This window comes from Sinocyclocheilus rhinocerous, unplaced genomic scaffold, assembly GCF_001515625.1.
Source record: "Sinocyclocheilus rhinocerous isolate Xijiao unplaced genomic scaffold, SAMN03320098_v1.1 scaffold3477, whole genome shotgun sequence".
Lineage (NCBI taxonomy): Eukaryota > Metazoa > Chordata > Actinopteri > Cypriniformes > Cyprinidae > Sinocyclocheilus > Sinocyclocheilus rhinocerous.
The window spans coordinates 576,665-604,462 of record NW_015667279.1 but is presented as its reverse complement, the minus strand read 5'-3'; the positions used below and the strand labels follow the sequence as shown (position 1 = coordinate 604,462).

The 27,798-nt window shown below is 36.3% G+C and overlaps 1 protein-coding gene across 1 annotated transcript in view; it reads left to right on the top strand.

Annotated features, from left to right (window-relative positions):
- LOC107733553 (N-terminal EF-hand calcium-binding protein 2-like) overlaps positions 1-27,030 on the top strand; it is a 33,678-nt gene extending 6,648 nt beyond the window's left edge. Inside the window, exons 2-8 of the mRNA XM_016545219.1 lie at positions 3,332-3,423; positions 6,820-6,956; positions 7,305-7,429; positions 13,516-13,595; positions 20,003-20,059; positions 24,539-24,651; positions 26,913-27,030. Coding sequence (XP_016400705.1) covers positions 3,332-3,423; positions 6,820-6,956; positions 7,305-7,429; positions 13,516-13,595; positions 20,003-20,059; positions 24,539-24,651; positions 26,913-27,030 — 722 coding nt within the window. The remainder of the gene's footprint in view (positions 1-3,331; positions 3,424-6,819; positions 6,957-7,304; positions 7,430-13,515; positions 13,596-20,002; positions 20,060-24,538; positions 24,652-26,912) is intronic.
- Positions 27,031-27,798: the final 768 nt, after the last annotated feature.

Here is a 27,798-nt window from a genome sequence, read left to right as displayed (position 1 = left end):
GATTAAAATTGCCTGGAAAACTCTGCAAGAGGCGATTATAATTAGAAGCCCTGTGCATGTTTGCTGGTGGTGGCTGCAGCTTGAGAATGACATTGTTCTCAGATGCCTCCCACTGCCTGTGGGGTGTGAATAAAGATTTGCACTTTCAAGTTCACTGGTTGTTGTTGTTGTTGTTGTTGTGCGCTCTCTGAGGTAAACTAGAATTAACTTATTTATACAAGTTCCCCTATAAGCCTGCCATGAAGCCTATCCTCTAGAGATGCCCTCAGGAATCTAAATGTCAAACCCATAAAGGTCAAACCCACAGAGGATTTGATTGACATGTAGTTAGTGATCCGATCTAATAAGGTTTGTGAATAAAGATATGCGATATGGTGCTTTCTCTTAAGTAAATTCTTCCACATGGGGATATGGGTATTTGGCAATGAAGATTATTGTTGTGTGGCTCTGCATATTGTTCTTTTTTATTACTAAATGATTTTGCTGTTTGTGCTTACTGCCAGCATGACTAAATCAACTGAATTTAAGTTACTGCGAACACAGATGTATTTCTCTTGATCCGTAATTCAACCAAGCAAGTTGAAAAAGATTATTGCTCTCACATTGATGACTGCATTGCATAGGCTTAAAAAAGTGACCATGTGTGTCTTGCATTTAAAAGGTGAAATTGATGTTTTTCTCATAGGAATACTAGGAAGAACAATCTTGAAATGTACGTTCAACCTTCCAGTCAGATTGTACTGCAGAGGGGTCAAAGAAACATAAAATAGCTGATTGCGTGACTATACGTCTGTTAAAAGGATACATTCTCTGCCTTTCACAGCTGCAGTGTCACACTTTATCTGTTCTTAAAGGATAAAATCCCAACTCTAAGTCTGTCAAAGGACTCAGGGTTAAACTGTTCTCTCTAGGGGAGATGAAAGTGAAAATGCGGTGCGGTGGCTGGAACAGATGGAAGCCTCCCAAAAGGCTTAGGGAAACTGTGATGCCCAAAGTTAGATAAACCTTCAGCATCACACTGAAAGATGCTTGAGACACCTGCAGCGAACAGCAGAAATCAAAGTGTAAGTCTTTATCTTGTAGCATTGAACAACCCATTTCCCACACACTCTCAGACAATAATGGAGGCACAGCTCAATCATCCTTCTTCTACAATAGGAAGTCTGTGTTCTCATCTCTTCATTTTCTACCAGACTGGGATTTAATCCTGGTTTTGTAAAGTCTCAGCAACAGTGATTTTAGGACTGTGAATGGATGTGTCCCTGGCTGAATAACTGCATTATGCCATGACTTCTGTTTTCAGGCTTGGTTAATGCGATTGTGATTGAATCTCTTCTCTCAATTCTCGGAAGCTTTGTCTAACTAGGTTGAGCCGCAGGTTTAGGCTGTAGGTGGGAGAAAACCTTTGCCTGCCTCTGTTGTGCTCTGTAATTTTGGGAGGGTTGTTTACCCTTTCGGCTTATTCTAGAGAACTGTTTAACCCTCTTTCATTTGGCACTTGGAGAACAAGAAGCAGCAGAGACTGTGGATGATGATCTGGATTTTATCTCAAAGTATTTGTGAATTAAATGTAATATATTTCATATAACATTTATTTTAAATAGTCTATATGGAAGGCATGGAAGGGCAAAATAACTTAACTTGTTATTACTCCCCAGTGTGTCAAATTTAATATTTTATTTATTTAAAAATAACATTCTGTTTAGTTTAATAGCTATGCAGCACTGCATATTAAAAATAATATATTTAACACATTTATTAAAATAACTTTTATAATATATCTAAAATATAATTTTACCTAGCATTGAATGGTAAAATCCAGCTTTCAAAAATAAAAAAAGGATGTTTGTAAAGTTTAAAATTTAGACTGGATCAATAATTACTGTTATGGTAACACTCAAATGAAAAAAAGTGATAAATAGCAATTTAATATATTGGATAATATAATGGAGATGAACAGATGCTTGTATGTTGTATAATTATCTGGGACAGGAGCTGTGTATCTTTATCAGCCAGCCTTGTCAACAAATACAAGGGTGTGACTTTTACCATGGATACATGCTGCGTGCCCTAAAGTGATGTCATTCGATCATGTGCTCATTTGATCGACACTTGCTTATAGCCACACAACAAAAACAAGGGTGTTACTTTTTCTTTTTTTTTTTTTTTTTTGTAAATATGTTAGTATAACTGTAAGCTTTTATCTATTTAAAGGCAAAAACACACTAGACATTCTCTGTTCAGACATGAGCCAATTAATCGTATCCTAGCAACAGCAGTCAATATGTTTCTTAGCAACAACATTTTGTGATATGCAAAATTGCGTTTAAAGAGGCTGGGACAAATCAGTCAAATTACTTGTCCCACTATAATATGCCATTTTATTCTGGGGTTCCTTTGCCGATGGCTGTTTAAAATGACCGGCATTGGTTATTAAGCTTGATATGAGGGTTTCTTTATACCCAGTTTTCCTTTGAACTATGAAATATTGCGTTAGTGGCAGTACTATCCATTTGTCTGTATTTGTCACGCTTATTACATTTAATGCTTGCTCCACAAAACACAAAAAAGGTTATGTGTCAGCGCTTTCATTTTATTTATTTATTTATTTATTTTTACCAAAGGTGCCATATATTCTCTGTGGAAAATCTCTAATTATTAGATAATTCCTCACAAGCTTCTCCTCAGACCCTGATGGTTTATTTGTATGTGCCATTGTTTAATTTGTGGAAAACCTGTCTTTGCGCATCACATATAATGCTCTTCTCGACTATTTAGGTCTCGGTTTGAGCGCAGGTGTCTCGGGATGCTTTTGTCCAGTATGTCACTCATTGTTATTCAGTAATTCACCTTATCAGTCACACTTTCAGAAGTGCCTAGAGCATATTTTACAGAAGGGTGACAGACCATTTGTACATTTGTGGTTGGGTATATGTGTCATTGGAACCATAATAGAGAAGAATGAATATTTCATGACACCGAGGTTTAAACCCCATATCCTTATGCACTCATGCAGTCTGGGCAACAAATCATTAGATTCGCTCCAAGCATGGTGTTGTCCTGAAAATTCAAACACATTTATACCTCATTAAAGGCCTGTCACGGTTATATAGTTTTGATTTGTATAGATATCTTCAGGTTATTTGTTTTTCTGCTTAATTTACTTCTAACGTCATCATTGCTGTTATTTGGATAAAGTATTTTGCAGGATTGAAAAGTTATTTGCTTTGCCAGTTATGTTGAGAAGTCCTGTTTATTTTGGCCTGGACAGTAAGCCCTGCCTCCATGCTTGCTGATGTGTGTTAAAGCCCTCGTTGGCACTAAAACGCAGTGCAGAGCCTGACCTGGCATACCGTTAGCATAAATCATTCGGAGTCTTCCCAGCCGCCATCGACACCACCTGGAGGCTCCTTGTTCAGGCAGGTGGGCATGACAAAAAAAATGGTTTATTTGTCACCACAGTTTTTATGCAACTTTTTAATGCAATGTCACAAAAAATTAGATTAGGAAACAGGGTTAAAGGGTATCAGGGTTATTAGTTAACTAAAACTAAAACTGAAACTAAAATAAACGATTGAAAAATGTTTGTTAATTGGAAAAAAAGTTTAAAAACATTACGTATTTTAATTTAGCTTAACTTGATGTAAACTGCCTATAACTATATAGATACTATATAGACACAATATATACATATTAGTATTAAAAATGACAAAAACACAAAAAAGACTTTAATTAAAATTAAAATGGAAAATATAAAATAAAAACTGATTCAAAATATTAAAAAACTGTAATAATATATAAATGATACTAAATTAATTTAATTATTATTAATTATTATAATTAGGCTTATATACATATTGAAATTATATAAATATCCTTAATTATTTTCATGTTATTGTTGATGTTATTGTTGATAAGCAATATATTGCTCATATTAAATACTACTTTTTAAAAAATGAAAGCACTAAAAATTATTTTAAATGCTACAATTGAATTTAGGCAACACTAAATGGATAGTCATTTAGGGATTTGCGTAAGATTACATTTAACAGTGTTAATATTATTATTATTAGTGATTTTAAATATTAATTTTAAGGGAGTATTAGATGAATAAATATTAAATAATCAGTTATAGAGTTGGTACTGATATATCGTGCATCCCTAACCTGACAATTCTGTCATCATTTCCTCGCCCTCATGTCATTCCAAACCTGTATGTTACCAATAAAGATAACATTAACGTAGTTGTTGTTGTTTCTTTCTTTTACTTAGAAACCAAACAAATGTATAATCATAGTTAAATAACTGCGTCACATTTGGCGTTTACACTATTTGTGACCCTGGACCACAAAACCAGTCATAAGTGTCAATTTTTCAAAATTTCCATTGATGTATGGTTTGTTAGGACAATATTTTGCCGAGATACAACTATTTGAAAATCTGGAATCTGAGGGTGCAAAAAAATCAAAATACTGAGAAAATCGCCTTTAAAATTGTCCAAATTAAGTTCTTAGCAATGCATATTGATAATCAAAAATTAAGTTTTAATATATTTACAGTAGGAAATTTACAAAATATCTTCATGGAACATGATCTTTACTTAATATCCTAATGATTTTTGGCATAAAAGAAAAATCTATAATTTTGACCCATACAATGTATTTTTGGCTATTGCTACAAATATACCCCAGCGACTTAAGACTGGTTTTGTGGTCCAGGGTCACATTTATCCACAGCGATCTCAATAAACAATTAACATGAACCACAAATGACTCAATAAAATATGATGACCACACTGGGATCAGGAAAGAATCAACATGTAAAGCCATTTTGATGTTATTAGATCGTTTTAAGTCTTAACAAGCTACATTAATCTCGTGCTGTGCATCGTTTCTCTTCTTTTTAATGACTCCGAATCATGTACACTCTTAAGCATCACATTCTTAAAGGGGCAGAACCCAACACTGTATGACTTTCTTTTTTCTGCGGTACACAAAGGGTCAGATTTACTAAACAGGGCAAATTAGCGTTAGAGAGCAATTCCATAAAAGCGCAGATGGCAGGGGAAAATTCTGCGGGTGATTTACTGACTATGCGCACATTAAAGAACACAGAGGCAGCCAGATCATTTCCATAATGACCAGCACAATCTACCAAGAACAGCGCAAATGATCACCTGCTTTAAGACATGCTTTTTTTGGGCGTTAAATAATGGCACAAATACCAGTCATTTGACGAGCGCAAATGTTAATAAATTGCATTTGTGTTTGAAAGGAAAACTCCTACAAATGCATATTCAATAAGGTCAGGCACAAAAATAACTGTGTCCAGGCCTGTTCAGCGCTAATTCTTCACTGCGCGTCTTTAGTCAATCCTGATGCTACTATTTTAACGCCAAAAAACGGTTTGCACTGGCCCAAAATATAATATTTTAAGAACTATATTTTTGTTCATTTTATGATAGTCGGTGTGGTCCAAAACAACAAACCTTCCTCTGTGGAATACAAAAGAAGAGAAGTCGTACAGATTTGGAACAACATGAAGTTGAGTAAATTTCTGAAATATAATTTCTGGGTTAACTATCCCTTTAAGCCCTATCAAACCTGCAAGCCTTTCATTTCCAGCCCTTAAATGTAACTACTAGGCTACACAACTCCACACTTCACCCCTTCTCCTTCACTCACTTAATTTGTTTTCTTGGAATGACGGAGCACTACAGACTGTCAGTGCTCCCAGTCTCCTTTATTACTCCCTCTGTTATGGTCTTTTATACACAGTCATCCTAAGTCTGCATTGGCAATGCGGCATAATTTATGAGATACCTTACAGAGGCCAGGACTGCAGTCCAATTTTACTCCCTTGCCAATGCTGCCTTTCCATTTAGATATTCAATTGCGATCAGTAGTGAAGGCAGGGGTTGGTTAAAACGCTGAACATGACGATCTTTCTGCAAATCAGTGCATAATATCAGTGCCAATGGACAATGACTGAGCAAGCGAAAGACTAGCTGTTTACTCGTTTTTTACAATGCCCAGGATTTGAGTCTTGGCTGCTACACAAGAGAGTTGCTTTATTGTGGGTTTTTGCCATCCTGACAATATCTAGACAGGACAGTGATCAAGAATATAAGAGGAAATCGCAAAAAAAAGATGAGACATTTGTGGTTGAGAGATTGCAAACCTCTAAACTGAGACTCCACAGTGGCTGCTGGGAGCATTTGACAGAATCTATGTGTTTATATGTACAATAATAATGCTTAAAATGGCGCCGACGCTGATGGCTGCCTCCGTGACATACCTGGCAATAAAGCTCATTCTGATTCTGATTCTGATTCTGATTCTTAAAGTTCAGCACTAAAGTGGGTTCAGGGCCATAGTCTTTAACACCTTCACAGTGTATTTCTTTCAATACAACACCCTTGTGTGACATTATGCCTCTACGGTGTAAAACAAACCTTGAGTGTTTGGGGAAGTGGTCAAAATGTCACCAGATCAATGAGTGTTGGCTCCTCTAATGTCCAATACCATTACGAGCTTTCAGAACTTAACTCGCCTTGAGCTTTTGCCTACATGAACTGCATCTTGTTTTTCTTGTTTCTTTGAGCTCATTCCAGACATGTTCATCCCCCGGGTCCCTCAGGAGATTTGCACCTCTGGATGTTGTACTTAAAGCTGGGGCAAAGTTCACTAGAGTTTCTCAAACAGAACTTCGTCAAATATACATGCTTAAGATCCTCAGTAAAGTGCTGATGTGCTCTTATCTGTCTTCTCTCCTTCAATCTCCTCTTCCTCTCTTTTTTTTCTCTCTCGCTCACTGCAGGTATATGAACGTGGAACTAATGTTGAGCAGTTTGTGACCCGCTTCCTGTTGAAGGAATCAGCCAATCAGATCCAGTCTCTGCTGAACTCTGTAGAGAGTGCTGTGGATGCCATTGATGAGCAGCATTCATCAGTGGGGTGAGAAATAGAGCTTGTCCCATTCATCAACATATATGTCCATTAGGACATGAATGTATCCATAAGTTAAGTAGACTTTCAATTTAGCAAATGCTTTATGATTACATTACAGTAATTGCAGGATTCAAATGGCTTGCTGACATTAATTATAAGAGAGCAGATTTGGGATCTCACCCGGGTATGGGATTAAAAATGGATGAAAATTTTGCTGCCATCATACATTTAAAAATGATTTAAGTTAAATAAAAAAAGACTATTTCTAATGAAATTAAATACTGTTTAGTTGGTTTCAGTTAAACATTTTAATCATCTGTATTCCTTGTCCTTGTTCTCCCTGTTATGACCTAGATCCTACCCCAGTAAGACCAGCCCACGCGTCCCAGATAGGCGCTATGAGACCCCGGTGCCAGATTATCCTCCCAACAACAGAGTCACTTCAAAGGACAGCATGAGGAACATCAACACAGGTGCAGGTGAGGTGATCACCCTAGTAAAAAAAAAAAAAAAACTGGCATAATTTATTTAAAATACTAAGTATACTTCAAATCCATTAACATGTTTATTGACATATCACTTAAGACTTGCTGATACAAAATTATAATTCAACTTTATTTGGAGTGTTTCTTTATTGAATAACTGTTATTAGCTGTCTTAATCAAATAACTGTTCCTCAAAAGCCTGCTGTATCATATTTGATACTCACATTTTAACATGAATTTTCTAAAAATGATGTAAGGATAATCAAGTAAATCTAAGTTGCTTCAGTCTAGTAAGTGTTCACCTTGAAATATAACCTTAATATAACAATATAAAGGTTTTTCTTATATTTACTTTAAAAATCCAGGACAGATTTCTTAGCAACAACACATGTGTCCCACAATCTAGTGGACAGTTTTACAATTATAATAAAAGGCTAAAAAAAAGTCTAAAGTACTGTGTCAGGCAGATGACAGAAGGCATGTAGAATGTTGTGTTTTTGATCATGTTGATCATTTTGAGGCTTTAAAATTTGTGTATCAAATATGATAGAGTAGACTTTATAGGGTTAAGTATGTACTTATGCAGAAGATGCATTTCTAGAATTCAAGTCTGAAATAATGTAAATCTGGAATTACTCCGCCCACACAAAACTTGCAAAGTGACTTCTACCTACTGAATACACTTATGTCTCCAAGCATCAGCATAAATGCAGCATGCATCTGTGTATGTGAGCAGAACCAGCTGTGATGAGACTTTTTGAACAAGGTTGTGGTGAAACGGTTGGTTCTTACCTCATACGCCTGAGAGTTCTTTTCCAAGAAACCTCTAATTTGTTTTGTCATTTACATTACATTACAAGATCTGTTCCAAACCCTAGTGAACTGTATTGCTGTCTGCTACCTACACAGACAGCTGCCTTCTACAGCAGAGTAAGCATTAAATAAATTTAAAAAAAGTTTAAGAACTTTATTATAAAGTGTAAAAGTTTGTGGTCGATATGTTTTTTAATAGAAGTCTTTCATGGTAAACAATGCTGCATTTATTTATGCATTAATTATTTTTTAGTGTCACATGATCCTTCAGAAATCATTCTAATATACGGATTTAGTGCTCAACAAACATTTCAATGTTCAAAAGAACAGCATTCATTTGAAATAGAAGTCTTTAGTAACTTTATAAGTCTCTTTACTGTCACTTTTGATCCTTCTTGCTGAATACAAGTATTAATTTCTTTCAAAAAACAAAACATCATACTGACCCCAAACTTTTGAACAGTAGCACACCTAAATATTGGCTAAAATAATATTTTTTATATATATTATACTGTTCACATGTTACACAAAGTATGTTCGTCAATACTTTTTCAAATTACCATTATTATTTATTTTTTGTAATCATTTCTTTCACCTTGTCCACCATCTTTGTTGTACTGTTTTTGTAATGAGCATGTCACATTCTGGGATTGCCTTGTCTTTGTCTTTGCCTTGTCATGTGAATTTGGCTAAAAATAGGTATCTTAAAAGACAGCAAAATTAAACTGCCTACCCTAGTAAAAAAGTAATGTATTTAAAATACATTTATTTCATACTAAGTATAGTTAAAATCTATTAACATATTTACTGACATATTGCTCGAGACTTACTGATATTAAAATTATAATTAAACTTTATTGGGAGTGCTACTTGTGCACAATGCACATTTCTTAATATTAAGCCTAAAATGTGTTTAATTGTCACTAATGATGAGGATTGTATGATCTTTGAATAATATCGGTCTTTAAACGCAAGATATTTAAAGTGTACTTAAGTATACTTGCAATAGTTCCACTTTAGCACAATCAAATATACTTACGTGTATCTTTAGTTGGACTTCTGCACAATTAAAGTACACTAAGTACAAAATTAGTCACATTTTGCAGACTTTAAGTATACCAGTTTTTTGTATTTTTTATACTTTTTATATTTTGTAATACCAGTAGTATTTTTAACTAGGGTTCATTTTGTACCTCACCTATGATACCTTAAAATGCCTAAAAATGCTTTACTGCCAGAGTATCAATGAGTGATTCACAAGGGAATGGAGACATGGTGGAAATCTCAGGGAAATCTCCATTGAGACTAGATAGCTGTTCCTCAGCCAGGGTCTGTGAGAGGAAAAGACTGACTTTTAGTAATATTACCTCTATTAGAACAATTGGCACATAGATAAGAGGCGCCATACTTTCAATACTATTTTCCTGCAGTTTTTTAGTGGAGGTTTACTTGAGGACTTATTTAATGGTCTATTTGGCGCATTGCTTTATTGCTTCTGTTCATCATGGGGTTTGTTTTTCCAAACATTGCATAAATCTATTTGGTAAGGATCTCTTTTGTGGTGCACACTTGGTGGCCAACTGCATTATCACGCAAAACATCCGCATTTACCATTCTGTGTGCCGTCTAATAGCCAAAGGCAAAGTTAAAGTCTGTCAAAGATGTGGTTTCACAGGCTTTCCCGTGGGCTTTCTGTATCAACAAACTCCACATTTCCATTACTGATGAGATTTGGGCCTGAGCTCCAGTGAGTTGGTTATGAAACCGCTCTGAAGAGACACTAAAACAACACAACGCCATTCATGTGCCAAGTCAGCACATACCACACGCTCTCGACAGTCTTGTATGCATGATGCAACTGAAGAAATGTGTGAGTTTTTAATGAGGAGAGGGTGGAAAAAAGGTCTTCCTCAAAGCGTTCCCGAGTTTTAGTTTGAAAAAGGAGTTAGAGTGCGCCTGGAGATACGATAGCAAATTAATTCTAGTGTTTTTCTTTTTTTCTGTTTCACAGAGAAAGGCAATATAGGATTCTTTTTGAAATGCCCATCTCACTTTCCTCTCAGTGCTAATAGAATAGTCATGCAGTCAATTTCTCCAAATCAGCCAAGCAATACAGACATTTCTGTTGCTGTGGATTTATCATTCGAACAGATCCAGAGCTTATTTGGAGTCTGATCTTAGTGTGTCTGCATTTCAGTAGGTGTGTTAGATGCCATTTGACATTTCAGGACAAAAAGCTGTAAAGGGAAGCTTATATTGACATGCACACTCCTTATTGACGGTAATTAATATAGATTTCAATTGTCCTCTCACTCACTTTTATTGTAAAGTCGGCCTGTCCAATATGCCGATATTGTTCAAGTGAGACCGCAGCGCTGAATCGAAGAGGTGTGTTTTATGGGTGACGTTCAAACACTGGCACTAGTTTTAAATTTCCCCTACACACTGATAAAGCTGACTCGGTTCACAATAAAAGCGCCATTCTAGCTGTCAGCTCCGGCAGGGAGAGGCGTGATTGGACCGTGCTGTCCAAGCTGTAGTTTATGAGCACCGGGATGAGAATATTGATCAATACTTCTGCAAGACTTGCTTTGCACATGGCACTTTTTCTCCCATCAGTCAATCACAGGCTTTTCTCAAATTGCTTTCCTTCTCTCAGTCTGCTCTCCACCTTATTTCTGCTCATGTTGCACAAACACACACACAGTCTCAGTTTGATTCCTACAATTCAATGATTATATATAGTGATTCTTTCTGATACTAGATTACCGATATTGGATATTTAATTGTGCGTGCACATTTCCCCTAATTTAGATTACATTTGTAATGCTGTAGTGCCTGAATTCACTTGTAGCATTTAAAATGGTTGATTTTCTTTTTTGTGTATTATTTTTAATTCATTTAGACAAAAAAGTTTAATAAAATTTCAATATCTGCCTTTTATTTGTTAGCGGCCATAACATTATCAGTAGATAAAATAATTATTAATAATAAAAAACTTACCAATAATTGTCACTAAATTTATATAATGTAAGACAGTTTGTAGGATGAAACAGTAGCACTAATAGAAACAATGTTATTTTGGACAATCCAGGCATATTGTCAATAGGATAAAAAAAAAAATTTACTAATAGATATTACCATACTACCCCCACTGATTGATTACATTAAAGGTGTCATATGATGCGATTTCAAGCCTTCCTTTCTCTTTGGAGTGTTACAAGCTGTTCGTGCATAGATAAGATCCCTAAAGTTGCAAAGACTAAAGATTCAAACCCAAAGAGATATTCTTTATAAAAGTTAAGACTCGTCCACGCCCTCCTAAAACGCTTCGTTCAAACTTGCCCCCACATATCTACGTCACTGTGTGGGAAGATTTGCATAACGCCGCCCAAATGTTCACGCAAAGAAAGAAGGCGTAACATTGATTGTCGCTGTAGTATTGTTTCCGCCGCCGTCATGTCGTGGAGATGCATGTCGTATGTGGAAAATGTGTTTTTTGAACCTTAAACCGCATAAACACATTTCATTACACCAAATACACAAAATAATGTTTTTTTTAGCAACGTCATATGACCCCTTTAAGAATTGCAAACATTTTTCTATTACAAATTTTCTCAAATGTTCTTTTTAAATATGCAAATGATACATTATCTAATTAAATATGCATTAATTTGCATACATTTTCAGAACAGAAATCTGAATACTGGATTTAGCTGGAAAGATAGCCACTGTCAACAGCTAGGAAAAAAATGCTTTTTTTTCCACCGTTTTTTTGGGATAAAATGCTGTATAAAATCAGACAAATTATAAATGAATCCTTCTGTAAAAACCTTTTGAATATGGATAGATATATATATAAGTGGAGATTTCTGACTCCTTTAAAGATATTCCTTGTAATTGAAATGGATAAAGTGTGATAAAAACAACACTTAAAAGTGTATTTTGAATATTTTCTTTGCACTAGTTTGAAACAGCACTTTATGAAAAACCATTGACCAATGAATGAAAAACCCTGTTGTGCCTGTAGTGTCTCACCTTAAGTTTGCCCTTTTTGCTTTGCTTGCTGAGATTTTTCTTCAGAGAGTCATTGTGTTTCATAACGTTTCAAACTAAGCAAGACTTTTTCCAATTTTACCATAGATACCATATTGGCATGTCATTCATTTGACAGGACTAAATCTGGAAGGAGCAGGTGGTCAGGGAAAGGTTTGGGTTCGGCCCAGCTTGGTCCTGACTGGAGTCTGAACTGATGCTCTTTCCAAGTCAGTATGTCGTGGCTAAATTGCCCAAGCTAATTAACATGACAGTCTCATAAGCAGGAAGACCATGTGGCAAGACTCCCAGATTATCTTCATCCATTCCAGACTTCTACTGTATGAGTGAAGAAATGTCTGTTGCGCTACTGCTGCTCATATGAAGAATAATGGAGACATGTCATTTGAACATTGTAATCCTGTATGGTTCTGGCCTTACAGAATTGCAAACTTAGCATTTTCTGTGCTGATTTTATGTACATGTTCTATCTGATGTATGTTTCACAGAATGCTGTGCTACAGTATGCCCTAATATTACTTATTTTAAGAAAACCTCAAACTGGTCTCAGTTCAATGTTGATATACTGATTTAGTGACCATCTTGTTATGCCTTTAAAAGGTTTCAGACCCTGTTCACTTGGTCCCACTATTGCTATGGTAACAGTTAATGTGTTCCAAAGTGTCTCCCCTCCCCGTTATGCTGGTCTCATCAACACAAGGGAGGTGTTAGAGTCTAATTGGTTTGGCACCTCAAGTGGGGCTGATTTCAAAGGCAGGAAAACCTTTTCCCTCAATAATAGGATCTGTCATTGCATAAAAGAAAGAAAGGAAGGGTGGAAATCATTTTAATCACTCTCCATTTTTGTTTTTCTGTGAAAAACAATACTGTACTTATCATTCGCAGTGGCGGTACCGTGGTATCAGATGGTAATACTACGGGTACAATTCCAAAAAAACGTGGTAGTACTTTTCAGTACTTTTTTTATATGTGACATCTGCCCTAACGAACACCTTTTGATGGGTAAAAACTCAAAACAGTTTGCAAAGAAGTGTAAACGTCCATTATAATCTTTGTAATAACTTGAGCTCAGTAATAGTGTCTGAACGTTTGATTCGCTCTGTCGCATTGCTATGACAGCCATTCTGAGATGAGGTTTCAGGTGCCTGGAAGAGTGAAACATTGCTGGAACTATCTGCAAATTATGCATTGTGCCTCTCTGTCTCTGTCAGGAGCTGTGGAGGTGAGAAAAGAAGGACTTGAGACACAGATCAACCGACTGGCTGAGCTGATTGGACGTCTGGAGAATAAGGTAAGAGGTTTGTCTTATAATACTGAGAGGTCAAGTGCTTCCTCCTGGGAAGCGTCTTATAAAAGCAAGAGGTCTAAATCCACAGATCTGTGCAGATGCAATCCAGTGTATTAAGACATTGAAAATAAAAATATAAATGGAAAGATATAGCTTAGTTTCTGGTTTTATGGCAACTGATAACATAATAATGCATAGATTTCAAAGGTGTTTTGTATTTGTTTCAAATAAAAATTAAATATCACACAAGTAACACAAAAGAGTATATGTTTCAGAGGGTGGCAGGTGTTGGCTGTGAGGGCTGTTATACTGGTCTGTAAATTGGCCTTGCTTGTTACTGCATTGTTGTAGTTATTTTTTTTTTTTAAATGCATAAACCTGATAAGACTTTGATGCAACTTGATTTGATTAAATAGTATGTCATTATAAACAAATATTATAGTAGTGGATGTTTGATGGCCGTCTCATATGTGACCCTGGACAACAAAACCAGTCATAAGGTTAAATTTGAAAAAAAAAAAAAAAGCTGAATAAATAAGCTTTCCATTAATGTATAGTTTGTTAGTATAGGACAATATTTGGCCAAGATAAAACTATTTGAAAATCTGGAATCTGAGGGTGCAAAAAAATCTAAATATTGAGAAAATTGCCTTTAAAGTTGTCCAAATGAAGTTCTTAGCGATGCATATTACTAATCAAAAATTAAGTTTTAATATATTTACGGTACCAAATTTACAAAATATCTTCATGGAACACGATCTTTACTTGATATGCTAATGATTTTTGGCATAAAAGAAAAATCAATAATTTAACCCATACAGTGTATTGGTGGCTATTGCTACAAATATACCCGTGTTACTTATGACTGGTGTCACATATACTACCATTCAAAAGTTTAGGGTAAGTTTTTTTTAGGAAATTGATACTTTTATTTGGCAAGGATGCATTGATCATGGCAGTAAAGGCATTTACAGTTTCACAGAAGATTTCTGTTTCAAATAAATGCTGTGCTTTTGAACTTTCTATTCATCAAGAAATCCTTAAAAAAGTATATCATGATTATCACAAAAATATTAAGCAGCAGAACTGTGTACAGCAATAGTCATGTGACACTGAAGACTAGAGACATGGTTGCTGAAAATTCAGCTTTGCCATCACAGGAATAAATTATGTTTTAAAGGGGTGGTTCATTGCGATTTCACTTTTTTAACGTTAGTTAGTGTGTAATGTTGCTGTTTGAGCATAAACAATATCTGCAAAGTTACGAAACTGAAAGTTCAATGCAAACAGAGATATCGTCTTTTAAAATTCTGGCAGTTTAATGCCTACAAAAACGGCTGGTAGGGACTACAACAAGTTACTTCCCGGGTTCGTGAGGTAACAAACCCAGATAAACCCCACCCTCGAGAAAAGGCAGCAAAGGGGGCGAGGCCATGCTGCGCTGCTTTAGAGAAGAGGAAGAGAAAACGTCTCCAGGTTACGTATGTAACCATGGTTCCCCGAAGGGAACGAGACACGCGCACTAGAGGCGGTTTAGCCAATCACAACACACTGGGCTAGCTAACCAATCAGAGCCCATCGCCTATTTCTGAGGGCGGGGGTTCATAAAAGCAGGAAATGAGCAGCGCGCTTCTCAGAGAAGGGACAAAGCGGTGTGGAATAAAGGTAAATTATGTGAAAAATAATGTGTTTTTTTAAAAACGAAGCATTAACACGTTAGACGGCTCCCCATAAACACAATCAAGCCTAGAAAAAAAACACTGAACCACCCCTTTAAAATATATTAAAATAGAAAACAATTATATTAAATTGAAATGATGTTTCACCATATTACTATTTTTACTGTATTTTTATCAAATAAATGCAGCCTTGGTGAGTATAAGAGACTTCTTTTAGAAACATTAAAAAAAACAATCCCAAACTTTTGAATGGCAGTGTAAGGGTAACCTGTAAATATCAAATGGGACTTGAATATGGAAAGATGGGACGTGGATTTTTGTTGGTCTAAAAACTCAAACCCAGAGATGAAACTTTGATTCCTCGTTTTATAAGTCCAATGGATGATTAGCAAGTAAAGGCTGTGACACACCAAAACGACAACAAAGAACTTGCATTGACAAAAGCTGACTGTGATGTCGCCTCACGCTGTGTGCGTCTGGGCTAAAGTTGCACTTGAACACACCATGACGAACATAGACACCTACGTTTTGTGGCTGCGTGAGAGGAAATGACTGTCAGCACATGGCAATAGTCTATGTTCATCATTTATAAAGAGAAATGGAAACTAGCACTGTAGATATATATGCCATGTCGTTAATGAAAATCTGTGTGCATTGGAATAGCTCAACAATGGCCCGATGTTCGCTAACTGTCAGCTTTGTGTGTCATGGCCTTAAGACTTTGTTGTGCAGCTTTTCTGTACCTCCTGTACCTAAAATACAGCTCTGTAATTTCTGTTACTGCTGCACTTACAGTACATCCACTTATGCACACACATGCACACTCTGATAATTACACACATTCATATGTAAAGCCCTGAGAGGAGATTCAGATTGCATTTAGCAAAGCCCGTAATCTTTTCCTCCTATAGTTATTACTTTCATTGCTCAGGAGAGCAGTGAAGAAGGGCAGGAATGATACGGTGAAACAAAGAAAGCAATAAACAGACCTGTCAACCACAGTACTGCTCTAGCAGATGACTGTTTTTACCATTATATTCTTTTCACTCAACATCCATGTAACTTTTCTTTTTTGGTTAACCATTATTTCACCATCTCTCTCTACTTCGCTCAGTCATTTTATTATGTGTGTCTGATAGACATTGAGCACAGTGGACTAATAGAGTCCCCAGTTAATACTGGAGTTTTTGGCAGGCAGGTTCTTATTGCTGGAGCTAAGAATAGCCAAACCAGCTCGACTGATTTATTCCTCTCTCAGTGAAAGGGAGGTTCTGAGTCTGACACATCCTGGTGAGACGGGATGAATTGGAGGATATCTGGGGTTTGGCAGCAGAAACTCCTCTGGTACTGGATGATGTTTTGGTTTTGGTCCAGACAGATTAACAAGGATACAAGATATACAATCAATTTTATAATGCAGGAAGAGAAATATCATGAAGAGTGTCATTTTAAATTAATTAACTTAAACATTATTATTTTCTGATATGCACTACTGTTCAAAAGATAGGGGTCAGAATTATTTTTTTAAAGAAAGGAATATGTTTATTCAACAGGGAGGCTATAAATTGATCTGAGGTGACAGTAGAAACATTTTAATAACATTCTAGTCATCAAAGAATTTTAAAAAATGTATCACAGTTTCCACAAAATTATTAAGCAGCACAACTGTTGTCAACATTGATAATAATAATAAATGTTTCTTGAGCATCAAATCAGCATATTAGAATGATTTCTGAAGGATCATGACAGTAACACCGAAGACTGGAATAATGGTTGCTGAAAATTCAGCGTTGCCATCACAGGAATAAATAACATTTAAAACATTAAAATAGAAAACTCTTAATTGTAATAATATATATCAGTGTTACAGTTTTTACTGTATTTTTTGTCAATTAAATGCAGCCTTGGTGAGCATAAGAGACTTCTTCTTAAAACATTTCAAAAATCTTACCAACCCCAAACCTCTGAACGATAGTGTATGAAATAGTTACTGCATAGTTACTGTTTATTAATTCAAAACTTGTTTGATCTTTTACTGACTTTCATCTGATGGACTACAATGCTTTACACAATAGTATTATTAGCTCATTATTGTTTATTGTTTATACTAATATTGTTTGAATAGAAATAATTGAGTGTGTTTTTTGATCTAATGCTACACCTACTTTGACCTAATGCTACTACAAAAAAAATATATATATATATATTATAATATAAATATAAATATATGGTAAATAAATAAATATATGGTAAAACAATGCAATATTTTGAAATGTTTTTTTTTTTCTAACCACCCCTGCAAGCCATGCAACCTTTTACAATTGCAATCGTCATAGTTTGGCATGCCTTCAAAGTTCTCAAATCAGTGACAGTTTTTTCCAGTTGTCTTGTCGAACTCTAAGTTCTTCTGCACAGTCCACTGTGAGATCTGCCATTGTTGGTCAGTACAACCAGACCTGCAGCACAGCTGGGTCTGTGCAGGATTTAACACATGCTCCTCTAAACATCCATCCTCAGAGCCTTCAGTTTAACTGAAATGTCAAACATGGCACTGTACGTCTGTCCTGTCCTGTTCCCCATTCTCACTGTCGCTTTAGCAGACAGGGCAGCCTGACTTTGGTGACCCGTTTTGGCTCACAGCTGGATCAGTCATCAGAATGCTCTTGTTGTCTGCATAATGCACCCCCACTGTTTAGGAAACGCATCATTTCCTTTTCTATCCAGTTGTGGAACCCTGATAGCCTCCAATCACTGTGGAGACTAACGCTCAAGCCGTTCCTGCAGTATTCATACTCAACAGTGCGGCTGTTGTCATTCTTGCTATTATTTTTGATGGATAACCCGCCATCACTTTTCTCAGTGAGAAAGACAGCTGCACGAATTTGTGGCATCATTACCGGCCATTATGTACTCTGTCATTCCGTGATGGCAAAGAATATTCCACACTATCCCTGTTCACTTATGGATGGACTGACAGGAGATACCAGCACCTCTCTTTTTATGAAGCACATAATGATTCATACGTTTCGATGGTGTTAACTTTTCAGAGTCATGGCTGCTGTAAATTCCTCATGAATTCATAAAGTCCCTATTTTTGGAATATAGTGAGAATATTTGAAATATATACGGTTCTTGTTCTCAGCATTTTTTTATTATCTGCATACATTATTACATCCGAGTGACAGTGCTTCTAGGCTCTACATGGAGGAAGGGAAATAATACTTGCAGGCTTTCTTTCACTGCTCAGATTCTTCATACTAGAAAACATGACTGCAAAGAGCAACATTTCTAGTTTGAAATGAATCAAAGTCAAGAATAAACTAGTATGTCCTTAAAGGAGTAGTTCACCTAAAAATTCACCCTCATGTTGTTCCAAGCCTGTGAGACCTTCGTTCATCTTTGGAACACAAATTAAGATATTGTTTGAAGAAATCCGAGAGCTTTCTGACCCTCCATAGACAGCAACATAACTACCACGTTCACGGCCCAGAAAGGTATTAAGGACATTGTGACACATGCGTGGTGGTACTCTTGTGAACACGCGTCAAAGACTGACACGGAAGAGAAGAAATTGTTGAATAAAGTCGTTATTTTTGTTTTCTTTGTGCACAAAAAGTATTTTTACAGCTTCATAAAATTAAGGTTGAACCATTGATGTCACATTGACTATTTTAACGATGTCCTTACTACCTTTCTGGACCTTGAATGTCTTAGTTGCGTTGCTGTCTATGGAGGGTCAGAAAGCTCTCGGATTTCATCAAAAATATCTTCATTTGTGTTCCAAAGATGAAGATGGTCTTATGGGTTTGGAACGACATGACGGTAAGCAATTAATGACAGAATTTTCATGTGAAATTCTCTATATTTAATAAAAAATCATGAAATTTTTATCACTTTCTACATGTAAAACCACCTGCCCCAGAGTCAGTATTCATCTAGATCAGTGTTTCTCAACCCTGGTCTTGGGCGCCCCCCAGCACTGCACATTTTGTGTGTCTCCTTAATCAAACACACCTGATTCAACTCATTAGCTCATTAAAAGAAACTCCAGGACCTGAAATGAGTGTGTCAGATAAGGGAGACATACAAAATGTGCAGTGTTGGGGGGTGCCCAGGCCCAGGTTGAGAAACACTGATCTAAATGAATACTGACTCTGGGGCAGGTGGTTTTACATGTACATTTACATTACATTTAATGTTAATTTCTTCAAAATAGAAATATGCATATGTATTTTCAAAGAAAACTGGAGGACTGAAGAAAGAGGTTAATATAGTTTCACATCTGTCTTGTTACTTTTTGTCAGATATTTATGAAAACATTTGAAAAATCAGGCAAAATCAACGTCAGTTGCCATCCTGAAGGTTTCCATATTTTATCTTCTATGAGTTCCACATCACACAGGCCCTGATGAGTTCTGTATATACTTATTTTTATGTGATATGTCAACTCCGTCACACATAAATTGTGAAGAAATTTAAGATTTTATGTCCTATTAGTAGCTAGCAACACCTGAAAAACTAAATGGCTACTGTATTTATTATTAGTTATGTGAAATGCAAGATTTACTCTTTACTCTTTCATTATTGACCCACCTTGGGCGATTACACACATTTATGAGAACATGATGAGCTCACCTGATTGAGTGTTCGCGAACAGACAGCAGCAGTGAAGGGCAGCTGAGGGGGACAGTGAATTCACTAGTGGCTTTTCTGTTCTGGTTTTTGTTGCAGACAGTTTGGTTTGACCTACATCAGCGACTAACAGACACTGATGGCACATCTAGCGCAGTAAGTACTAAAGCACGTCTTATATACCAAAGAGCATGATGAAAAATGCATAAAATCCTCAATTTCACCTTTTCCCTCCATGTTAAAACACAAAAGCAGCGTTATTGCTAAAAAGCAGTGAACAGACCCCTGTCAAATCAAGCTTAACTCTTTGTGGGTCTCTCCAGAGCTCCTCATGCTGTTCCACACACCTGCAGCAGATCTGCCACCTTTTCCTCAGGATTTAACCACATTTCTTTCTCAATATGAAAGCACCAGCTCTGTGTTTAATACCAGCATGCTCCGGGAGTCATTTGTGCCTCGAAAAAATAAGAGGCAGTATCACACTACTCCTCACCTGGCCACAAATCAGTCCCACTCTGTGGACCAGCGATATGATGGGAATGCATAGAAATATCATACTATTTTGTTCAGTTAAAGCATGGGAGTGCTGGGATTTAATCTCTTGTAGAACTTTGTGATTTAAAAGTTTTAGATCTAATAAAGAAAAGATTGCCGTGTTTAAAAATAGAAAAAGTGCAACTGAGTTCAGTGTGTAACAGAGATCTTAGCTCAAATTGACTCCCATCTTATTGACATTGGAGGGATAAGGGGTAATTGAATCATTCCTTTTTATCCATTAATCCTTGTCAATTTCAGGACAAAATGGGGGTTGAGCAGGTTCCACCTGACAGCTTCAGCGTGTGCCTCTGTGTTTGTTGGTTAACACTAGCTTTATTTTGGGACCCGTAAGATATTTCTGGAATTAATTCATCACACCAACAATAATGTCAGGCTTTCCTGCAGTGTTATCTGCCGTGAATATTACACAGAGCAGAAAAGAGCCATTTTAAAACAATGACTGTGCCATTTCTGTGCTATTTCTTTGTTTACAAGTGATTATTGCTCCATTTGCATGTAGTAAATTGCATGCATTTTGACATTTAGATGACAAGAGAACATTTTAAAGAAATGAACCTAATTTGCATAACAAGAAACATTTTGGTTTGAACAGTAATGCGGAGTATTTAAAAGAAAAGGGAGCAGGTACAGGTAGCGTTGTAGATTTTTATTACAGCAATAGTGTATTTCTTCACACCTTCATATATTTGAATATGTATGAATGCATATATTAGCATATGATTATCGCTACTTAGGTTTTTGGTTTTCCTCCTGTAAATATTTAATAATAATGATCTTCACACAGATTGTACATTTCACACATACATAAACGAAATGTTCAGGCATCACATCTGCAATGTGTTGCCACCGCCAAATATAAGGAAACAATGGCTTTTTGAAGTCTATAACAGAGTGGAGATGCTGCAAGGAGGGAGAGTTTTTATCTTCTCTTCAAGACATTTTTATAGAGAGTGGACTAATGACCGATCAGTCCAACAGCTCAATGCATCTGTTAACTCAGCAGTTTATACTTTACAGGCTGTGTTCACTGACACTTACACCACCTGCAGTGCTTGTCTTGATTGGCCAGGACGAATATAAATCAGCTGTCTGCTGATAAAACCACTGAAGATAGACAGAAAGAGAAAGGGAGAGCTATCTGAAGGAGTTATACAACTACATATCTGAAAGCCATCTTTGCTCATTTAGAGGGAATTATCATGGGATGGATGCAGAGGGGGAGAGTGAACGTCTCCGATTTATACCTCTCAGACTTTAACAAAGCAGCTCATTTTCAGAGATGCTAAAGTTCAAAAGGGGAGAAATTAAAACACAATTTAGTGAGTGTTACCAGTGAAAGGGAAAATGGGGGTAGAAAGATGCCAATCAGAAAGAAATTGGATGGTATTCCCCAGTTTCAACGGTAACTGTGACATTTCTCAAACTCTCTGAGGTTTCTACCATTTTTTATGGACTCGTATTGTACCTGAGACATTCTCCTCACTTACATGGTAGGAAATTGTGCACATAAAATACTCTCTCCTCTCTTAGTGTTTGTGTGTGTGTGTGTGTTTCACAGTCTGATGCATAATGCAGAAGTGGAGCAGTTCAACTCCACATGGGGGTCTTTAGGGTTCATTAGTTTAGGTTCCCTTCTGAGCAAAAGAGAAACACACACACGTGCATACACATCATACACAAAACACATTCACCACATCAGGGATGGCTAATTCCACATAAGCCCAAATGAGAGAGATTGCAGTACACCCAAGAGATATTGCTATAGGAAATTATAACAGGCTCCAATCAGAGCGAGAGATTTAAGGATTCTAATAATACAATATCCCACTGAGCCCAAAGCCTCTTAACAGTTACACTATGGGTCACATTTGCTTCATCTACAGAGCTTAGTTTTATCACTTTATTCCACAGCACTGAGTCTGAATGAAGCACCCTTGCAGTTCAAACAAACACTGAAGACTAATGAAAGACATTAGTGCAATCGGTCGCATTGCAGATCGCATTCGGATCAGCCACATGTCGAAATGCAAAGAAAATTGGATTACGAATCCTCGTGCGTTCCTCTAATTATTCGTACGTACCCATCAGATCAGGCCTCCAGTGGAGGAGAATGGGAAAACACAATGATACTTATTGAGTTTTGTGTAGGTTGGGTAATGTAGTGTTTCTGATTGCATTCTGGCTAGTGTTGGGTGGCATAGTGCTCTTGATTAAGTTCAGGGATAATTACCAGGCTTCTGCTCTTTTATTGCCCTCGCCTTCGGGGAACGGGACGGCTGTCAAATCAAAGGGCCTAATGGTTTTCGCTTGGTTTTTATCTTTCCCACCTGCTGGGGAACAGCACATGCTCTATTAAAGATGTGACACCTTAGTTATAGCATACACTACATTACAAATACACCCTGGTTTCTACAAAAACTTACTCTTTCTTCACTATTTAATGGCTGTAAAGTTATGATTTGTGTTGCGGTGAGGTTGTTTGGTTGTAATATGTCATATGAAAGTTATAGGCAAACCCAGACAGAATCTAAAGACTTTTCCTTTAGGGAAAATCTAAATAATTCTGCAGAGTTCACCAAGTGCAGTGGGCCTGCTTATAGGATAATATACACAACTGTTCAAAAGTTTGGGGACGCTGCATTTATTTGATCAAAAAACTGTAAAAACAGTAATATTGTGAAATACTGTATTATTACAATTTAAAATAACTATTTTCTGTTTTACTATTTTAAAATATTATTTATTCCTGTGATGGCAAAGCTGAATTTTTAGCAGTAATTACTCCAGTCTTCAGTGTCACATGATCCTTCAGATATCATTATAATATGCTGATTTGGTGCTCAAAAAACTTTTCTTATTATTATCAATGTTTATGTATCAGAAGTTCTGCTTATTTTTGCGTAAACCATGATACTTTTTCAGGGTTCTTTGATGAATATAAAGTTTAAAAGAACAACATTTATTTTAAATTGAAATCTTTTGTAACACAAATGTTTTTACAGTCACTTTTGATTAATTCAATAAATACTTATTAAATAAAAGTATTTCTTTCTTTCCTTCTGACCCCAAAAGTTTGAACTGTGGTGTATTATAAACACTTCAGAGGATATTACTTTAGGTTGAAATGACTTGTGTATAGGCATCTTAAACTTTTATGATTTTCATTTCAGCATATAAATCCAGATGTTAATCAGTGCGTCAGGCTCCTCAGGGTGGAAATAGTCTGCCAAGCAATTATTGCATTTAAACCTATCATTTCTTAGTCTGTTGCAGGGTAATATCAGTTATTTAATCAAATCTCTCAGACTTAAAAAAAATTGGTTCAAGATGACAGCACCAATTTAGAAAGAAGTGGGAGGCCTGAGTGACATGTTACACGAGAGGTGCAATTCTATGAAATAGACAAGTCAGAAGCGGTTCAGTTTCATTTCCGTTAAGTTCTAGATCCTTCTGGAAATGTTATGAGGTTTTTTTTCTCTTCTCTGTTTGTTGCAAAGGCCAGTTTTAAAGCCAGTACTGTACTTTATTTGGTAGCCAACCACACTCCCACAATTCTACATATTTTAGATTACACTGGGAATTAATTAGTTACTTAGGCGACAATTCAAAAGAGTAGCTGTATTGATTTTACAGTCTGGTATATATCATATTTATTTCTCATTCTCCTAAAGGAATAACCATATGTAGATATTGCATAACCCTTCAGCTGCAATATAGACCATGACTCTTATTAAATGAGGGTCAAAGCTTTTAAGGCAGTTTTTCCTTGCTTTTGTTAAACAGAGTTAGACTTAAGTGTTCATAACTTATGATTTCTTGAACCCTTGCACTGTGATTCGAGTCTATAAATATGTCTGGTTTTATTTATTTATTTAGCCTAAAGAGAATATTAAGTGAATACTAACATCAAGACAAATGTTAATAATATTCAAAGTGTCCATAAACTTTGCATGCATTTTAATCACAAGACATTGCTGTTATCCCCACAGACTCACAGTTTTCATTATGTATCCAGACTATTGGAAACTAATCTGCCCCTTTGTCTCTGTCTCTATCACTCTCTTTCCCTTTCTTCAGTCTCTCTACCTGATCCGCCAGGAGATGAAAGTTTCCCAGAAGCAGCTGGGGGACTTCTGCGAGGCCCTGAAACAATACCTGAAGAATGTGTCTGCTCAGAGAGACTGTTTCCAGTGAGTTGAGTTCATGTGTTTGTCTTAAGCTTGACCTTCTAGTGATTATTTTTTTAAATTCCCTCCTTATGTCTCAATGCATCATATTAAATTCAACCATGCAAGTCAGTATGATGGTACACAAGTATTCTGTGCTTTTTTGGGATGTCAGACTGAAGTGTTTTCAGTTTTCAGTCTGCTGAGGAAATGGTATATGTATGTTCTACTGTATATAAGGCAAGGCTAATTTTATTTACAGAGCACAAGTTTAACACAACCGTAGTCGATCCAAAGTGCTTTACAATAAAAAATAAATCAGAATTCAAAAGAGAGAGAAAATATTTCATATATGTCAAAATGTCTGTTGCAGGGTAGCAAAAACTATACCGCTATGCATTTCTTAGTGAATGAACCTGTGCATCTCTCATAAATGCATGTCTCAACATTGTGTATTTATCCCTGATGTATTGAAAAACGACACTGTATCGTTTTGCCTCCTGTAGATAAAGATGGCAGGCGAGCAGAGGGGAGTGTTGTTGTTCTAGTTCATGAATTAATGATGAAACTGGCTAAACAATTGCTGTTTTTTCTGCAGAATTAATACACAGTGTTTACAAAGCCCTAAAAGATGAAAATGTAGTCCTGAAATGTTTTAAAATCAGTAGGTTATCCAGTTGTGTTCCCTGGTTAAACCTAGATAAGCTACCAAAAGGGGTCAGTAAGATTTATTTTATTTTATTTTTAAGAAATTAATACTTTAATTTTTCAGCAAGTATGCAATAAACTGATCAAAAGCGCCAGTAAAGGCTTATACATTGAATCCTGAGAATCCAGGGGGGGGGAAAAATGTTTCCGTTTCCACAAAAAAACACTAAGCAGCACAAACGTTTTCAACAGTGATTCACAGAAATGTTAATTGAGCACAAAATCAGCTTTGCCATCACAGACCTTTTTCAAAAACAATAAAACAAGTCTTACTGACCCCAAACTTTTAAACGGTAGTTACTTCATTTTTAAAATTTTTGGTCAGGCCACGACTGAGAGCATCCATTTCAGCCCCACAGGATGAAATATTAATGTAAGAGCAGTGAGTTAAAATAGGTCCTTTGTTGTGTTTCTCAAGGAAGCTCCCTGAGTCTGTTCTCTGAGAGAGGGCAGAATTTTGTACTGCCGTCATGATTCACATCAGACTAGTGAATAATTGATCAGTGAGAACATCTGCAAGCTTCTGCAAAGACCCAATTGCTGCTGAACTGTCATCTCTGTAGCCTCCCTTTTATCTGCCTTCTTCCTTTCAACTTTCCTCCTCTCTATTACTCTATTATCATGTTCTGTTTGTGAAATATTTAGAGTTTCCTTTTTTTGAGGATGCTGAAGTCAGTTGAACAGTGATTGAAATTCTGTTTAATTTTTTACAACCACTCATTTAAATAAACTCTTATAACTCAATAACACCAAGCCACTGACTGGCTTGCAATACAACAATAACACACCTGTACAGTTACTAAAGTCAAAATGAAATCAAAATTGAACCTATTTACTGTCTTAATGCACATTCTGTGAAAGATTCATTGGAGCAATGGTAATGTTAATTAAAGTCAAATAGCTCACATTTAGTCTGCATTCTGGTATGTAACGCCCACTTTTCACCATCCAAATAATTCTTGTCCTATATTTGTTCTTATTGAATATCTTGTTTCTATCTTAAAATACATCAAATTACAGATGTAAAATGGATAGCAAAAACAATTAGCATTGACTTTAAGCAGCTACAGCTGCTGGAGACATGACCTGGCAGGTTCTCTAACATGTAGGCGACCTAAGATTAAGTAAAGCTTGAATCATTTCCCCATCCAGAAAGCACTAAAAAAGCTACTAGCTGCAGTTTTGCTGCCTCTAATGAAAGTTTGAGGAGCGTGTGAGCATTGTCTGAACTGGCTGATGTTTAAACTTCTGTTGATTTATTGAGCTAATGCTAATCATTGCTACAGCGGCAGCCCTTTAGGCAATAAAAAAGCAGAGCAGGAATTGTGAGGAGGTACTGCCATCAAGTGGAGGGTCATACAGAACATTGGATAATTATTGTTCTGCGTGACTCATGGTTTATTTCTCTAAACTCTGCTCATCTTGATTGCTATTAGCACCTGAATTATCTTGAGACAAAACATGAAAACAAACTTTTACTTTGAAGTTCGGTTCATTTTCGTTCAAGCACAAAATGCGTTTTGTATATAGGAAATTTTTTTTTGCTCCTTTTCTAACCTTCTCTGCTTCTCTCTCAGGCACGTTCAGACTGCAGCTTGCAAGGCTTTCCAGCATGTGAAAGTGGATACTCTGTGCCAGCCCGAGGCTGTGTCTGCTGTCGCTGTGCCTGGTGCGTTCCACTGCTGCCAACCGTAGGGGCTGCTTTTGGGCATTGGTGCCAAACCAGCCTTTGATGCTACTTTTCTGTGTTTAATGTAGTCTGCTGGGTGATGTCCTTACGTTTCACAGCCATTATGTATTCCTACCTGCCCTACAGGATTACTCTCATTTTCAGCATGCCCGTCCTCTGACATTCTCTGCATTAATACCTTTTGAAGTTCAAACTCTCTCAAGCTTATTTTAGCTGTATGTCAGGAGACAGCTTGTGCAAAATATACAATGTAATTATCCTGCATAGTTGTAAATAGGAGTGGCCTATAACACCATCTCTCTCTTTCTCTCTATAGATAGATAGATAGATAGATAGATGGCTAGATAGATACATAAAATGAAAACAAATTCATAAATATATATAGATATAGATATATATGTGTGTGTGTATAATTAAAACATAGGAGTGGGCTGTATAGTTCCAAAAAATGTAACCGAATATATGTTTTTTTTTATATTATTTATAATTATATATTTAATTTATAACATTTTAGAAGAAGCTGTTCAAAAACTAAAACTGTTCAAAATATCACATATTGAAGATTCTCTTAATTTAATAATAAAAGTAATGAATATTGCAATAAATCTCAATAGCTCAGTTGCAATAATCTATATTAATAATTACTTGAATTTGTATGTATTTCATCTGTTCAGCATTGCCTATTACAATACGAGCAAAACGGCTGATTTTTTTCCCCCTTTTTTTTAGTAAAAGACTTGCTTTGATTCTCCATCACACATTCCGATACTCCA